The sequence below is a fragment of the Poeciliopsis prolifica genome, unplaced genomic scaffold (assembly GCF_027474105.1).
Source record: "Poeciliopsis prolifica strain line A6 unplaced genomic scaffold, Auburn_PproV2 SCAFFOLD026, whole genome shotgun sequence".
NCBI lineage: Eukaryota > Metazoa > Chordata > Actinopteri > Cyprinodontiformes > Poeciliidae > Poeciliopsis > Poeciliopsis prolifica.
The window spans coordinates 712265-731049 of NW_026562401.1; the positions used below are offsets into that span (position 1 = coordinate 712265).

Consider the following 18785-nt stretch of genomic DNA (forward strand, 5'->3'; position numbering starts at 1 on the left):
AAGGTTTAGAGCAAACAAGGGTTATGTGATGCTCTTGCACGTTAACAGGAGGTCATTGCACCTTTTATTGTATATTAAGTGTGACACGTTCACCGTGACATTTACATCAATATTGTATGTATTCATATTCTTTCTGTGGAAACACTATGTGAAGACAAAATGAGTTGCGGCTGTCTAACTTTAAGACATTACAATGCTTAACATGTAACAAAATCATTTAAATACAGTTGCAAGGGAGGCTGGGTGATGACTCAAGTTTATCTTTCCAGCACAAACAATAAATAGGACACAAAGTGACGTACAGAAATGGTCCAGAAGAGCAAGATACATAACTCCTTTTAAAAATGCCAAACACTTTTTTTCTGATGGATATCAAGGAAGAACATTTTCTCTCATATTACAAATGCAAATATATAAAAAGGTTCCTAAACACTATTGTGACTGACAGGAACCATTTCAGAGAAAACTACATTTGAGCACCTGGACAGGAAACACTGTGTACAGGAACAAACAAAACATGAACATGTGGAAAAGTACCATATGGCCATTCATTTCCAATAAATGTGGAGGGTGCTGTAGATTGATCTGCTTTGAAATAATGTTAACACATTAAGAAGAAACAAGATTAATAAATTCTTCATTTTCTTTCAGTTTAGTTCTCTTTTATATTACTAATTCTCATATAAAAAGATACTTTTTTTAAAATCTCTGGTCATGATTAAAGTATTAAAGAACACTTAATACTTAAGTCTACTGATTCATCTGTTACTCGACTCATTCTAACTGCTCATTGGTGTGATTTCTTAGTGGTATTTTTGTATTTCTGTGCAAAAACAATTCAGAAATATTTATCCTTCTTAATTCATGTAATAACCCTGGAAATGTGCATCCTGATTATCAGTAAATGGTCAAATCCTGAAAGGACATTAAAATATTTTTTTACTGAAAAGACTCAAAGTCAACTGGATTTGTTTTCCTTATGACTTAAACAAAAGTGAATTTAAAATAAATGTTTTTAACTTATGCAATAAACAGATTTTTGGTGACATTTCTGCAAACAAATTGCTGATGACAGCCTCAAGTGAAAAGAGAAATACCATGAACTCCAGAGTAGGTGGTCCATCTCTGTTTGATGGCAGCCTCCAAAAACATCTCCAAGCGTATACGTTTCTGCATCCTGGACCACCATCAAGCTGCTGACCCTGACCTGGCCTTTGGGCTTCACTTCAACAACTACCAGGACTTGCACACCTGAGAAAATACACCTGGTCATGTAAACCTCTCGATGTTATTTGAGGAAAATTTGTGAGATCAGCATATTTATCAAAACAGCATTCATTTAATTTCGGTTTCATTGACATAGCCAACCTAAAGACATCTTTCACAAATGTTCCCCTGCTGCTGCCTATTCATGAATCAGTCAAAATGAATGTTGCAATCCTCCAAAAAGAAAAAACAAAACAAAACACATTTGCTTTTTCAGTCTTAAATTACTATCTTAACTAAGAGACATAAGTGTACTCTTCTCACTGTTGATAATAGATTGATTATTCCAAGAAGTCTTTGGCAAAAAGCTCCTTTTCGCGAATCATGATGTTGGCTGCTGACAGTAACCAAAAGTATGTGAGAAATCTGCATATTTATTTACCCTTTATTCATCAGACTTTAATGAAATGTCTAATAGTGAAACTGAAACAGTGTGGCCATTGAACAGGCTATGATTGAAGTGACGGTCAGTCCCCCCGTGTTGTTTACATTGGACCTGCTCCTTGAGATTAGAATAATATAGGCACATAAGCCTTTGCTTGTTCACAGCCTCCTTACCTACAGCCTCCCCGCTCCTGTTCGTTCTGAATTATGTAATTGCACTGAGAACCTTCTGCATCACGTCTCCTGCTTAACCACATTCGAGAAGAGACATAAACTCTCTCTTAAGGGGAATTTTGGTCCTTATGAGGGGTATGATTGATCCAAACTCTGCCCTCCAATAAGAGTGACTGAATAAGCCTGAAAAAAAAAAAACACTCCTTCCCACCTCCTTTTTCCTCTGGTCGCAGATGTCAAGCAGGAAGAGGAGGGCAAATTCAGTACAGAGAAACCTCTCAGATCCTTGGTTGCCCATAAAAGCAAAAGACAACATAAAAAAATGAGTGTATTTCACAGGAAGGCTAATTTAAACCCAGCTGAATCGTGTTCCTGGGAGAAAAGTGGGAAAACATATCTACCTTTTGGTTTCAATGTTAAGTTTCAGTTTAAGTGTAAATGCAACATTATTCAGCAACAAGAACAATCATTTAAAAAGATCACATAAACTAATATTATGAGTGGTTTAACCAGATTTAACAGAAAATGCAGCTTTGGATGTCATTTGCAGTCTCAAAGTTTGTTTATTCTAAGCATCTTCAATATTTAGTAAAGGTAGCAAAGCATTGTTATGACCTACTGCAAATGTAATAAATATGATCCTATCATTTCCCATGGTTTCTGGCCAGCGCTTCTGAAAAGAACATGAAAATATATAAATTAATACCCTGATTAATTGGTGTATTTGCTCACTCCTCATGTGAATTTCCCTTTGGTCTAATCATTGACAGAATCTTCCATATCATCAAAATTCTTTGGTTTCCATGCTGCAATCTCCTTTTTCAATTTGCAGCAGAGATTTTCACCAGATTTTAAGTCAGGTCATATTCATGGTCACTTTAGACCCATGAAATCCAGAAATATTCTAAACAATTGCAGATTTAAGCTTAAAACTTTCTTTTATTTATTAAGCCAGCAGGCTTATTCTGACTGAAATTAATGGTTTGGAGTGGCTCAGCCGGAGTCTACACTTGAATCAGAAAATGAATCTTCAGAGGAAGCTAACTATGAGTGTGATGACTAGGAAGGTCACTGTAGGCACGGTGCTCTCTTCAGCCTACTCTTCATTCATTAGCATCACCAAGTTGAAAACCATTGTAGGTTTTTGTCCACCCGCCTCCTTAATCTGGAGACAGCTTTTCATTACTTGCTCTTGCTGCCAATTTCAGCCAACATAGATTCTTTCCTTTTGACTTTAAATTTGTGAACTTGACCAGGACCTTTTCTGTCTTCTTTAAAACATTTTGGACACTTCTCTTGAAACTGCAGCAAGGGTTAAATAATTTAAAGTCTTAGAGAATTTTGGCATGTATAAGCAATGACAAACACGAACTATATATATTTTTTTTGACAAGGAAGTTCTGTTTATTTCAGCTACATATCACATAACTCCAACATGAGGAAATAAAAACAATGCATTAACTAGAAAAGATTAAAGTGGTCCTATAACAAGGTTTTAACTTTTAGTGTGATTATTACTTCTATTAAGTCTGTGATATATTTTTGTGCTACAAATTGTAACTTATCCATCAGTTGTAATGTGTAGATTGTAGTAAAGGTTAACAGATTCTTGAGTCACATTTACTGTCTGCAGCCATCGGTTTTGTATTCTTCAATAAATTCGTTAAACTCATTACAGGTATGTTTGTTTGCAGATTTTGCACAGTTGGCATCGAGAGGTTTCTTTTCCACCCAGGTGTTTGATTCCAACAGATACTGCATTCTACAAAGACAAAAAAAAAAAAAAGAAAAGAAAAAAAAAACAGTGTCAGTGTACTTAAAACTTTGTTTTTGTAAATAAAACTTATGTTACTTACTTTCCAGTTGAGTCTTTCGTGGAACCATCTTTACCCATAATCAGGTACTGTCTTCCTGATTCTAACTGCCCCTTGCACTGAAGCCTTTTGGCAAACACCCGAACATCGTTGATTGCCACACTCTGGTCTTCATCTGGTAAACAAACAAAATATCTTTCTAACTATAAAAAAACCCCCAAAAGAATTTAAAAAAACTTCTGTTTCAACCTCCCTTGATTGCTTTGGTTTGTCACTTACGATGTTTGAGGATGTCGACAACTTTAGTGTTGTACAGCTCAAAGTTGCTCTTAAAAGAAATACTCTGGACTTCTAAAATGTAAGCTAGTAAAAAGACACACAGATCCAAATATGAATAGTCTGTTATGGATAATAGATTTTTTAATGAAGCATACCTATCACAGTTTTATTTGAAGTTGCACATCATTTAATATTAGTCTTTTTTAATTTATTGTATTATGTCTCTCAATAGTTATAAAAATTATAAAAATGCAGCAAGCACTCACTGTTATTTACCAACAATATTTTTGTAGAATAGTAAATTCTTACCATAATCCACTCGGGGGGATAAGCATGCATATTCAAAACGAGTATTCTTCCTTATGTTTTTGGCTCGGTCAGATTTGAAAGTCTCTTGTACTTTATGACAGGGTCCTAAAGAAAGCACACAATCACATTTGGCATCCATAAATAAAACATGCTTAATAAAAGTAATATGGGTTCAAATTACTTTTTCTCAAATTCTAAGACGCATAAATGTACTTTCTTAAAGGGGCAAAATAGAAAAACAGGGAAAATGTGGTGCTAAGATGATGTCCAATGTCACAGATTTACAAAATAGTGTTTCTGGACTTTAAGAGTCAGTACATGTGCTGTCTGATCATTGTTACTCATATTAGTTGTCCAAAATGTATAGCCGCCTGGACACTCCAGGCAACTGTCCCCAGCTAAACCAATTGTAGGACATTAATGAAAAAAAACAGACTCATAAAGGCTGAGGAACACAGCAAACAGGTCAGAGAGAAAGCTGTGGAAATGGTTGCGTTTGTATAACATAAAAAAGGTAAATAAATATGAATACGGCTAGATACTGTTTGTATGTGTACATATTTTTGAAGTGGGTGCCTACTTTCTGCACACTGGCAAACATCCTCTGAGCACAAGGTGGAGACCAACTTGCTTCTTCGTGAGGGCGAGTAGAACACGGTGCACTTTACATCTGCAAAGACAAAATAATAAATTCAACATGGATGACATTAAGACATTATGTAAAATAGAAAGGAATATACTACCAGGCTCATAGTAATCATAGAAGACAGCTGGGGCAGGCTGTAAAAGGCCGATTGGCACCATCTGAATAGCAGTAAAACTCACGCATTCCCTGGTTTCATACAGCTGGAGAAAAAGAGAAAACCCAGGTTATTACTGGACATCCAAAATACCCTGATTTTAACTTGATTTTAACCATACCTTATTGAAGTACATCAGTAATCTTCCAGATGACAGCTCATAATGACTAATGTATTGCTCTGGGGGGTCTTTAAGCTGAGATGCAAACAAAAAAATCAACTCTCAGAAATTAGACAAAACATTTATCAGGGACAACCACTGGATTAATTTTTTTGGTCTCAGCAATAAATAATAATTTTAATACATGAGAACAATAGATGACTGGACAGTAAGTTTCAATGAGGCACTTACTGTTTTCAATTATATTATATTGAACACACAGCTTGATATTTATTTGTAAAATCTTGTAGGTGAGTTTGTAGTGATAAAAAAATAAGGGGGGCGGGGTGGGGAATTTAATTGCGGATTAGCCAAGTCACTGGTCTTCAAAGTCTCCTAATTACTAAAACGTTAGTAAAGATTTCTCAGGTAGTTTTATCCTTTTCTTCAAAATATTTATCATCTTGCATGTGTTTCGTTGACATTTTGCATTTACAGTTAGAGGTTTACAAATACTAAGACGTGCATAAAATTATTATTTATACTCTTAAATGAGCTTTGAAGAGGAAATGGAACAACACACCCTATCCAGGTCTTCAACTTTCACTTCAAATCCACTCAGTAATGTGATGTCTGCAATGCCCATTCCAGTGAGAGGGGTGTTTGTATCATAACTAGGAGGAGAAAAACAATAAAAAAAATCTTCAATTTTTCTGTGTTTACATTTTCTACGTTTGTAGCAGCAAATTGTTCTGGGAAAACATATTTGACTCCTTGCAGAATATTTGCTGGAATTTCTACTTAGAATGTTCTTGCTTAAATGCAACAATGTGACCAACTTCTAAGTTATGTGAAACTTCTGTTAAAATCATTTGAAGGCTCAGAATCACTCCAGTACCAATCCAAATTCTCAGGAGAGAAAGACTCACCTGGTATAAGTTTAATTTTAGGCTATTGGAGTAACACTTAAGAGAAATTTATTTATTCAAAGAATGTCATGAATATGTGTGTAGAGCTGCACAATTACAGTTTTTTGGCCGATTTCTGGTTATCGATCTTTAAAAAGCCTGACCTGCCGATTTTAATTTTGGCTGTTATGAATTTCTTTTGTCTGAAATGTCTCTAAATAAAGCAAGAAAGTCAGTGAGTTGGCAACAGTGGGGTGTATGTTGTTAACTGCAAACATACAGACCTGACCGGTCTTTCGGTCAAACCTTTCACTGTAGAGTAGAAGAGGACAGAAACTGATTTTTACACCTTTGCTGATGAAGATAAGATTGGGGGATAAGATGGGCTCCACATGTAAGTATCGACCAATCACAATTTCCTAAAATTAAGGAAATCGGCGCCCTGAAATCAACTGGTCGATAAATCAGTTGGTCAATAAATGAATCCTATTGTACATGTATATAATGTAAACAGCACTGCCAGAGATGCAATGAGTTTATAGCAGGTGTTTGAATGGTCTAATGATCAGGCTGCTGATTGCAGCCTGTCCACATTATTAGCAGAATTTAAGGGCCCCAAAACCAAATTTCACATAGGGCCCCATAAGGCTCGGGCCAGCCCTGATTGCTGTTATTGCTGCCATGGGTTTTCCTGGCAATTACTTTGATATTGAGGCTGATTTAAATAGCTTTATCCTTCGGATGAATTTAATCCTCATTTGAAAACTTAATTTTCTATTTACTTGAGATATCTTATTTCTGAAGCTGCTTAATGATTGCGAATATATATTTATGACAAGAGTGCAAAAGTAGAAATCTGTAAAAGGTCAAATACTTTTCATAGTGTTGTGTGCACAGTCGATTATCAACCAACCTGACACAGACAGTGTAAGTAACAATGCTGTCTGAATTTACATCATTTTCAAGATCTCTTCTGCTTCGTGTGAGAGCATCAAACCGCTCAATCGCTGATCGTGCTTCTCTGATCTGCTTTCCCTCAGAAGCATCATAATCGTCGTAGTAGTCATAATTTTCTAGGATCTTTTCTGCAAATACGGAGATGATGGTAAGCATAAAGTGTTATTGATGTCTGTTAAAAGTATTGTTATCAAGGCTTACCAGTGTACTTTACTTTTCCCTCCACTTTGACCGTGATATTAAGTTTGGAACAATTATCCTCTGGGTCCAAGAGATGGTAAGCCTTTACAATCTGCAAAACAAATTTACTGTAAATTATAGACATCAATCCTGAAATACACACAGAAAGGGGAAATGAAAGCCACTCACTTTCAGCTTGATATTTCCTCGTCCCCTCACCTCTACAGTAATGTTTTTCCCACTAAGTATCTAAATAAAAAAGACACAAAGAACAAAAATTACTTGAGACAGACATGTTCCTTTCTCACCAATGTGCGAAGAAATTACCTGCAGGTCTTTTTCGACTTTTTCGTTTATGTTTTTCAGTTCCAGCCTAAGAACGTCGTTTTTTCCTGGGGTTGTAAACACTGCTGTTACATCTACAATAGAACCAATAGACTTTGCGAGTTCATATTCTGACAAGGCCTCCAGCGCCATGTTGGTGTCCTGGCCAGAGAGAAAATCTTTTAACTTAACTTGAACTTATCCTTCTTCTTCTGACCATTACTCAATGTGTTACAACAAAAAATGCCAACATTCTCCATGAAAAGAGGATTGTTACCTGAGTTGACCTGTAGCCCCCCTTATAGTTTTCTTGGCGAACTAACCAGCAGGCTGTTAGGTTTGCCCAATGGGTGTTGTTATTTTTCACTGCAGCTAGGAGAGCATAGGCTGTTGTCTCAATTGTGATGGCCTGTTCATAGGGATCGGTGCTATTTGTCCACATGTAGCAACCGTTCTCGTCTGATTTATTTATTTGTTTTAAGAATGCAAAGAAAAAGAACAAAGTCACGTTTTTGATGCATAGCAAAAGTACTTCAATACTGGTTTGCAGTTGGGACAGAAGACATGACAATATTATTGTCATCTATTGTCTATGAGAAAAAGAAGACATCTTGGAAATTCTAACCCACTTTATCCAAAAAAGAAAAAAGGTTTAGTCTTATTCTCTGTCAGAAACAAAATTACACAATTTTCCTATATTCTTTAAACCTCATATTTGTTGTACATGTGAAAAAAGAATGTACAAGATATTTTACATCGAACAATGAATTTGAATCCTATACTCAGCATTATCTTGATTCAACATGCCTGTTGTCACCATTGATTGAAGTTTCTCCCATGCACGTAGTTGATTGTTCTCCTTTGACTGGTCAACTGATAGGCAATACGCTGTTATAGCCACTGCATAGGTATGGCTCAGCTCTTCAAGTTGTGATGTGAGATACGTCGTTGCCTTTCTTATGGTTTCTTCCTGCAAAAAAAAAGTTGACTTTTGTAACGTTCTTTTCTTGCAAAAGTGTTACTGACAGAGATTGTTTGAAATAGTGAAGTATTGTAAAACAATAGACAGAATACAATTGATTTGTCATTTAGTAAAAAAAAAAAAAATAGTTGTATGGTTGATTCAGCCAAGTATAAAATAAAACCAGCGTTAAAGTCCGTCCTATTTTTCATTTGGATTCTTAAAGACAAAGAATTAAAATCTTTCTCACCACTGTATTTTGATTTTCAGATGGGAGAAATGGAAGGGACCGGATCAATGCAAGAGTGACGAAAGCAGTCATTGCAGCATCTTGGTCTTTCCCTTTCTATATAAAGAAAAGGCATACCTTTCACATGAACCATTTTCTATTTAATTGTTTAAAGTTTTGTCAAATTTGTACACATCCCAATGTGTCTTACCAGGACATTTCTGTGTAACACAGGTTCTGGGTCTCTGAATGAGCCATCGCTCTGCTGTACTGACATCAAGTATCTGACAGGGTGGTGAATTTCTTCTTCTGGCACGACTTTGAGCAGTCGGCCCTGCTCTCCGTGACCATCTGTTTGACGCTCTGCCACCAGTGACAGAACTTTTACAACAAGAGCAGTCCCCCTTAGGTAAAAAAAAAAGTACAATAATGAGTAAGAAGTGGTTCTTAAAAATTTAAAGATCTTTGTTAAAATTCTGGGTTTTATGACCAATAAAACTGATTCATAAGACTGCATGAGACTGACTGACATGTCAGTTTTATGCACACTCCTTCAAATAAAGTGTTACCTAGCTTTTCAGCAATATTCTAATTTATTGGATGTGTCTGAAGTTAAGGAATGTGCATAAATGGTCTACAACTTGACAATTTGTTTTGCTTTCCATCATTAATTTACTAATTTCCCACTACAAAATATTTTTCGGTTGAATTTACAGGAAAATTATTATACTTTGGAAATTATTTATCATGAAAATGGGTAATTGCCATGCACATGGAAAGAGCTTAGAATAATTACTCACCAATTAGTTGATCTCACAGTATAAAATCCTCGATAGGATCCATCAGACGTTTTGAATGTTAGAAGTCTTGTATAGCCTGAAAATGATTTGACCATATAGTAGCACATAAGTAAATAATGCAATGCCACTGAACCCACCATGTTTACTGGCAACCCTCATAAAGATGGGAAAACATCTTAAAATAAACTGTAAGTCCAGTATTTTTTATTCAATCAGAATTTATAAAATTTTGACCACACTTTAATACAGAGTGGACAATGATGCTAAGATTTTTTTTTTTTTGTATTGAAATCACTGTTACCACCCAGAATTGCAGAATTTTATTAAACAAGGAGCATCAGGAAGGTTAATCACAAACATTGATCCTAGGTATATAGCTATGTGGTGTTTTATTACCATGTTCAATTTTATCAAAGGCATCATCTCGGGCTCCAGCCTTTAGGTCAAACCACTGGTCACTCAAGTCAAGATAGCGGATGGCTAAAGTTGTTGGTGTCAGTCTCATTGTTGTCTGTTCTAAGCACCCCGTAGGTAGAACGATGAGCTCCAAAACGGTTTCTGGATTAAGAAGATTCTTAACATATGATCTCCCAAATCCATTCCCTGATAATGAGAGTGGTGAAAGATTTAGACGCATATCATTTCTGAATTGAGTTGTATGCCTGAGCTTAACAGCAACCCACCTTCCATTGATATAAATATGTTGGAGTTGGAGTCGGGGACGGTGTTGTCGGGCAAAGTTCCATCAACATATATAGTCTGTGAACTCCGCCCTGTTACAACAAAGAGGTGTACTTAAAAACAAAAACTTTAACAACAAACGAGCAAGAATCGCTAAGAAATAACCAAAACTCACCATCTAAATAAAATACTTCTGTTCTTTCCTTTCTCTGCACTAATCCCTCAGTCTTCAGCAAAATTGAGCAGAGAAACCGGTTACTAAGTTGATATCATTTACTGGGTTCTTTGATCCTGGAAATCATTATTTAGCACAACTCTGGACCTCTTACCTTTACGTTTAAGTTTTTCTCCAATGCATCCATTCCAAATTCCCTTTCAATGTCATAAACACGTATTTTAATTGGTAGAGGACCAGTAACCATGGGGACAACTGAAAAGGAAACAAACTGAGAAGAGTGGTTCTTTACAGTGATTTCAGTGAAGGAGGTGGTGGTGGTGGAAGCAGGGGAGCAGAGTCCTTCAGTTTGTTCCATATGTACTGCAATCTGTACAAAAGCATGTGCAAAAGGATAGCCAGGTCAATTTCCTTCTAAATATTTGGAGTAAAGAGTTTTTTGAAACAATTATTCTATAAATCTTATTTACCCGTAAAGGTTTTTCACCATAGTTGTAGATAACAGGTGAAATAGACAGTTGTTCAAACCTTTTCACTGAGTAGGGCAGCCTCAGAGACACAAATGATTTTTTAAAAGCCCTGATCTCATGTGGCTTGACAACACACAGGCCTGAAATTAATAACGCAAGGATTGGAGTTTATTTGGCAAATATTTAAAAGTTATTCTGAAAGAAAGTCTTCTTTTTACATTCTGATATCTTACCTGTGTTAGAAGATAAAGTGACAACTTGAATTTCCCATGTGGTGATAGAGTCAGGGAGCTTCAAAGAGTGTCTAAAATATTTTTATTAACATAAACTTTAAAACACATTTGTAACAATAGTTTTTAAAAGTGCTTTAAAAATGTTTGTGAAATGTATATAATACCACTGATATAAAGAAATCTACTCAGTTTATACTGGATAAAGTGAACCAAACGTATCATTTTGGCATTATTAGATGCCGTAGATTGCAACAGTGGATGTAATAAACTATTATGTACATACAATCCAGTATTATGCCGTCTTACCTTATTCTTTTAGTGACTGGAAACTCTTTGAATTCAAAGCTTGGGGGGAAAATTTGTCTAATATACTGAGTAGTAGTATCTGAAAAGAACTCTTCAATTTCAGCTGTTGTTGAGCCTAGAGGGAAGAAAAAAGTACATTATTTGTATCAAGCTTCTAAATTATATTTGGGAAATGTCACTTCCTTTAATTCAAAACAGAGTATCATCTTACTCCTTCCAAGTCCAATCTGAAGATCCTCTCGCATCTTTTTCTTCCTCAGTTTCTCAGCTGCAAGGCAGCACTTTTTGAAAGCATCTGCACATGTCTGATTTTTTTTTACTAGAAAAACCCTGCGTGATCTGGTCTCACATGTATTTTCATTCATTGGAATGAGAGAAAATGCATTTTTACAACAGATTTTCAGCTCAGCATCATCATACTCTGAAGCTGGGAGAGAAAATAATGTATACATATATAACATTTAGTGTTGTTATTACATTTATTAGAATATTATCAAAGCAAAAAGGTTTGGCCTGAATTTTTACCCAATTTTCTCTTTTCTTCAAGAAGATCCACAGCACGCCTTGATCTCACATTTTGTGGTGCACACCTAAAATCTGCACAAAAATATTGTTAAAACATGATTACTAAAGAGAATATGAATGCAAAGTGTCACTCAGAGGCAATTCCATTAGGTTTTGATTAAATGCAATCATTTTACTAGCAGCTGATAACTCATGTCACATCTTCATTTAGTGAAATAATTACTAGCTTTTCCCAAAACAGAAACAAATGGGAGGTGCAAGATTACTACAGCTATAGTTATTTTTATTCAATAAAAAACATTTAAAATAAATTTGTTAAATACTATAAATAAAATTGATGGAAATTGGGGATTATGTTAATGTAGCAGAAAATGATTTTTTATTTCTGCAGAAGCAATTTAAGTCTATTTTTCTTTAATTTTGCTTCTAAAGTGTTATTAATGCACATAACACTTGGTAGTAAAAAATAACTTCTTTTTGTAATTCCATGTGTTTGACATCACTGAAAAACGTAGACACTTTCAGAATCTGTAAATATTGCCCAAGTAGACCTGTTCATGGCTTTGTTATGGCGAGTCACATTTACCAAACAGCACCACTCTTCTCATTAGGATGAACAAAGAAAACAACAATACGTGAGTTAAGAAACTAATACTTTTTATTTCAGGTTGAATTTTATATTAAGATGTGTTATTGGGGGGGGCAATCTCAGGTTAGATGGGTGAGTGTTTGTTAAATGGGTTAAATGGTCCTCAGTCTGAAAATTATTATTATTTTTTTTATTTTGACAACATTTTTTAAAATGTTACAATTTGCTAAAAGAAACAATTTTTTCCAAGATAACCTGATCAAACCCCATATGTTGTTTTTAAGTGAAAATATTAATTATTAGAAGGAAAATACTTTTCAGATCAACATGGCTCTATGTATGAATCCATAAAACAGCTTCAGTGATACTGTTCAGGTCAGAACAGTTTCACTTACTACATTAGTCACTGATTACCAATCAAGGACTCACTTTCACAGAACCTGCCTATCAACATGAAGTAGGCTAAAAGATAAATCAAGCTGAACCCAGAAAGGAATCATTGAGATTTTACACAAAAGGTCAGATGAACTAAATGTTCTTTCTTTTTATGTGAGGTTTAAAACTTGCATATTGGATAGTTTGAAACAGTAACACATTTTTAAATCAGTGTTCAACATACTTTATTCTAACATAATATATTCAAACAAAATATATCAGAATAAATACATTAAAGATAAGTCTAAATCTCAATTGAGAATTCAGAGAAAGAACAATTCTGTTGGACAACAGAATCTTATGGTCTCTAAATCAGACAAAATCCAATATGCTGCACTATGAACTTTGCAGTTTCACGGTGACTCAAGCCAGATTCTCTTGACAGAAGTTTGAGACACAACCAGGAAAAACCAATTTAGCTTTTAAGTTGAATGTCCCAAGTCAAATTCCAAAAAGTATATAAAGCAAGAACTGACAAAAGAGCAAGTTTTGAAACTCAATAGAAGGTCTATTCAAAGCCACAAGCACAGATTACAATAAAGAACATATGGTATAAGGAATTATTTACTTTCTTACCTTGCCTCCAGGCTGATTTGGCTTGAGAAGTAAAAGAAAGGCCAGCATCAACGAGCACTTTTGCTGGATCAGAACCTCCACTATAGGTACAGCCAAGATCATATGAAGCCATAGTAGAAAATACCTACAAAAGTAAAGTAAGTATTTGAATTTCTATTTCTAAGAATTTCAATAATTAAAAACAATAAAAAAATAAACTAAACTTGTCTGCAGTGTGCATTACTTGTTTGGCTGTCAATTTATTATCAGCTTTGAGACCATAGAAAGCCTTATCCACCGCGAGCAAAGCCACTGTAGCGTCCTGGCCATGTAAATCTATTTCCAGGTCAAGTGGTTTCCCTACTACAGGCTGTGTGTTATGTTGAACCTAAGGGAAAATAGAAATATTTTTTCTTTTATCATATTTTTCATAAAACCTTATGAAATCACTAAATAGGATAAATTTGTAACACTTATAAACTTCACATAATGTCTTCAGTTCATAAACTTCCAACTATCACTTGGAAAAGAGTTCTCAGAAATAATGTAAGTCTATTGTAAAGAAATCATCAAATGCCCTGAAATGGCATAAACTGGGTTAATGTTCGGTTCCTTCGCTGTCTCTCTGGATTCTTATCTGTTCTGTGTACTCACTGTGACTTTTATCTCACATTCATCCCTGACATCGACCCACACGGAGTCAGCAATGATGTCACCATTGTTGCCGTGATAGTAACCAATCAGACGGAAAAATGGAACCATATCAGCCGTTATCGACACACTGCCTGTAGTGAGTGTACCATGTACAAGCGAGCCTTTTGTTATTATCATCCCACGGCTCAATACCTGCAACATATGCGATTAAATGATAAATTATCAAAAATGTCATACAATGAGAGAAAAAAAAAAGTTTTTCTTTTTAACACATGCTACATGTCAAAGTCTAATTAAAATTTTTCTCACCATGTAATAAATGTATCCATCGTTGGTTGGTGCAGTTGGTGTGCGAAATGTTAGAAATAGGGATTCACCCACATTGTAAACCTTGTGGGTAAATGATATGTAAAGATAACTTCCTGTTGGTGATGAAGCAGGTTCAATATTTTTGCTCTCTTGAAGACCATCTGACGAAACCTGTAAGAGACAGAGGCTTAATGAGTAGCAACATAACAAGAATAAATGTTAGTTCTTGTAACTGAGTTTGTAAATGCTTACATCAACTCTAAACGAAGAGGTAGGATTAAAATTAAAGGCAGAATACACTCCCCCGTACTCATTTGTGATGCGTGAATCCTGCTGGGATGCTATGGAAATATTTACTGGCACACCAACCGCTGGGGTGCCATCAGGGTATCGAACAACCGCCTATGAGAGAAAAGCGGTTTAGAATGACCATAAAGAATCAAATGGATAAAAATAGAATAATCATAAGGGGAATCGAATGTTGTATTGTAATTAAAATGTTAAACTTTTGTTTCTCTCTAACTTACCACCACTTCAACTGGATATCCAGGAATAAAATACGACCGAGTTCGAGACAGGTCTATTTTGTATTTATGAGGAAAGATGGGAAGGTAAAGTTTTTCCTCTTGTACTTCACCATCTAAATAAATAAATTCACACAATAATGTCACTTTTTCTTGCACGTATGTACACACTGATGTTCAATATATCAACAAGTATCAGAAAAAATACTCAAATAGATTTATAGTTTAATAACAAAATGTAAAGCCTTAATTAAGATAAAGTATTCCCTCCATCTACTCTAATCATTTAATCTAACCTAGACTACATTAAAAGCAAAACACATTGTCTTCTTGGCTCCTTTGTCACAAACACACTGCTTATCTGTTTGAACATTAAATATATTGTCTTTGTAGTGTATTCAATTGAATATAGGTTGGAAAGGATTTGCAAATCATTGTATCCTTTTTTAATGTTTTACACGACGTTGCTTTTATGTGCTAAAATCCATGAAAACAGAATATAGTGTATCTATTTTGTACTTTTTACATATTTGTGCTAATAAAAGGTACATTGCTAAGTTACTTTACAAACATATTTTTCTTCAGTTTCATTGTGCCTTTTTCTGGCATCTTACTTTTGTTTCCTGTTATTTGTGTTTGTTGCACAAATAATATTCAGCCAATGTCTTTGAGTCACTGTTTGCTGTAATGGATGATAAAGTGTCTTTAAAATAACAAGCACAATAAATTAGCTTGATCAAGTTAAACTGAACAAATATTAGTGTTAGACACACAGAAAACACTTGTCCTTTTGATATTTATAATCACCACACTCATTCTTTAGTTACATAACAACAGGATCGACAAGACTTTTGGAATTGAGTGTAAAAGGTGTCGAATGCAGGACACTGAGGGTGCTTTTACTTTGAATGTTGGTGACAAATACTCCCACAAAAAGCTGAGATCCACTGTTCTGCAAGTCAGAGAGGGTTTGGTTCAGCTGTTTCCAATCAATGTTTTTTAGCTGAAGAGTAGCTGTTGCTCTTCCATCTATGACCTGTAAAAACAATTTTTATTGTTATTTCCCCAAATCTTGAAAAGCACAAACTGTAAATTGAAAGCTTTTTCCTCACCGAACCAGTTAGTTCCAGGCCACTGATGATGTGAGGTGATTTTTGACCTATTGTCATGAAACCAAATTCGCAGTGGTAAGCACCGTTGACTCTTTCACCGTATGAATACCTAGAAAACAGAGCAAATAAATACAAATACAAAATGCATAATTGGTGACAAAGACATGTTTTAAATGCCTAGGATATGGTTAGGCCAAAATGTTTATTGTCAATTAGATTTGCTGTTGAAGAACTTTAGAAAATGCTTTGTCAGAGGGGTGAAGTGTGGGTGAAAAATCAGATCCTGAGTGAGATTGTCATACTATTACTGTTAAAGAACATTCAATTTCAAAAGACAACCTTTGACAAGAGCAAATTTAAAATAATTGACACTTACATTGCTGAAATGGTGAAGTCAAACTGCTGATCATTCAGCAAAATGTAACGTCGTTCTGCTCCAATGCTCACTTCAAAACTCGGTAAAACTGTAAAATGGACAAAACACTTTGACTTTTCAAAAGGTTTTTATTGTTTTACATTATGTTGCATTTTTTTAAATATAACATAAATATGTTTGTGAATTAGCCTACTCTGAGATACATTTCTTGATAAGATTTATCTTACCAAACTTTTGAACTTTGAACTCTCGTACAGCAACCTTTGCTTCATCATCGTCATAGTGTGCTGTGATCTTGAAAGTGCCCGATCTATAGAAATAATCTCCTAATTACTTCAGTTAATGTTATTGCATGTTTCACAGTTTGTTTTAAATCTCTTTAAACATACTCAGAGACACTCGGTATGGGGAAGTGACCACTGAAAATCCCTTTTTCTGAATTCTTCAAGCTCTTCATTATTCTGTTTCCGGCAGCATTCTGTTTCAAGCAAAATGCATATATTTTTCGTATAAAATCTTTCTGAACAATAATTCAGCTTTGAGTTTTGAAGGTCAAACACATCTACTCACAAACACTGATGTGATGATAGTTCCTTGGTATGGTCTAAACATGTGATCAAGAGTGAAAATCCTGTACTTCACTGAAAATAAAAGAAAAAATAAGAAATGCCAAACTTGTTGACTCAAAGATGTTGTTAATGTTTTTTCGAAGTTATTATTATTTTTTTACCTGTCTGTGTTGGGTTGTACATTGGCTGATCAGTTTGAATGAAGATATATCCCCTGTGGTCTGAAACCAGAACCTTTGTTATTTTCCTTTTCCTGTCACCGAAGACCTCTGCCACAAGATCAAGGTATGGTTTTTTTGAAGAACGTCTCTTGCTTTCTGACCATCTGTTTCTGTCTATCTATAAAAATGCAAAGAAAACAAACTTGGTAAATAAAATTATTTTCTTCCAGAATACATTTTTTGAATGTAAATAACTGTTCATACCATTAGCTCAACAATGTTGATGTCGTTCTCTGTACTACATTGTGTCTTTTTCTTTTCAGACATAAGTGCCCCTTGGTCTTCCAGGTATACAGTGACAACTTTGTTGAGGTATTCACCTCCCATCTGGACAAGCACTTTCTCTTTGGCACCCACATGAAAGACACTGGGGGCTGAGATGAAGAATCTGTGCACAAATTCATGACGTTTAGATGTTGTTGTATTCTTTCATGGCATCCTTTGCATCACCTGCATTTAATGCATGCTGATAACCAATAGTAGTGCAACATATTTCGCATTTTAAAAATAATAGTATTTAGACAATATTTCATAAACAAAAAAGAAATATGGAGTGGCTACTATGGAATTATTGTTCAGATTAATTGTGAACAATAATTTCATACTATTTTTCACTATTAGATATTGCATATATAATCGTTGCAATATCTGCCTTGAGAAATGCAGTAGTTTTTAGATATTCAAATATCTAACAACTTTAGCAAATATTGCATAAAAATAGATAATTATAATTTCATTTACCTCTCGCCCAATGTGTTCTTCAGTATTGAGATCAAGAGAAGCACTGAAACCAGAGACCACTTCATTTTGCAGCTCTGTTGTTCTTCCTGCTCTGACACAGGCTTTGGCATAACTGCGGTTTTATAGGTCTCCCGCCCCTTTATTTCTCAATCACTGGCTCTCACATCGCACTGAACCTTTTCTTCTCTGCTGAGAAAACTTTGAGATGTCTTCTGAAGAAACATACCACTCAGATAGCTGTCTATTTTTGAACATACTAATAGGAAGCAAATAATTACAGAAAAAAATAGTATATGAATAAGAAGGTAAATTGAAAGTTGCCTGTACCACACTTTGGTTTCTGCATTCATATTCATTAGAATAAGAAACAAAAGCATTCTGTAGCACATGTTGCAAAAGATAGTGGATTCTCTGGCTTTAAAGATGGGTTATATCACTCTTTGGCTCACAGTGGGAAAAGTGTTTACTTAGGTTTCACAATGTGCAGCCCTCCTCTTATTGGTCATTGCCAGTGAACCAGATTTCCCCCAAATCATGTGATTTACAAGAAATCAAGTGCTATCTATTTGTGCGTGAGTTTAAAAAAAAGTGTTGTCTCAACATGATTTAAGAAGTTATATATTTTACTATAACTAATAAAATGTGAATTCTTATCAAAGCAAATCATTCGCACGATTGAAGTTTTGTACTATTTGCTATTATTGCAGCCCTATCTCTGCCCTCTTCATGCATTCTTTTATAGTTTACGTCTGCTTATCATTGCAGGGCTACTGATGGGTCTGGTGCCTGTCTCCAGCAGCCATTTGGCATAAGGTAGGGAACACC

The 18785-nt window shown here is 35.0% G+C and overlaps 1 protein-coding gene across 1 annotated transcript; it reads right to left on the bottom strand.

Annotated features, from left to right (window-relative positions):
- Window positions 1–3206: 3206 nt before the first annotated feature.
- Window positions 3207–18070, bottom strand: c4b (complement 4B (Chido blood group)). The gene is made up of 41 exons (XM_055047949.1): window positions 17961–18070; window positions 17424–17607; window positions 17160–17337; window positions 17000–17070; window positions 16819–16907; window positions 16657–16739; window positions 16430–16517; window positions 16054–16162; window positions 15845–15977; window positions 14945–15057; window positions 14670–14819; window positions 14418–14588; window positions 14109–14300; window positions 13699–13842; window positions 13476–13599; window positions 11876–11947; window positions 11562–11777; window positions 11351–11465; window positions 11045–11115; window positions 10812–10951; window positions 10496–10711; window positions 10342–10393; window positions 10169–10258; window positions 9882–10088; window positions 9486–9561; window positions 8897–9089; window positions 8707–8802; window positions 8303–8465; window positions 7773–7954; window positions 7499–7657; window positions 7361–7420; window positions 7193–7283; window positions 6948–7119; window positions 5710–5800; window positions 5148–5222; window positions 4970–5072; window positions 4807–4896; window positions 4227–4331; window positions 3918–4001; window positions 3681–3813; window positions 3207–3586 (listed from the first exon to the last, which is right to left on the bottom strand). The coding sequence occupies exons 1-41, from the start codon at window positions 18068–18070 to the stop codon at window positions 3445–3447; spliced, it is 5133 nt and encodes a 1710-aa protein (XP_054903924.1). The 3' UTR covers window positions 3207–3444.
- Between the last annotated feature and the right edge of the window lie 715 nt (window positions 18071–18785).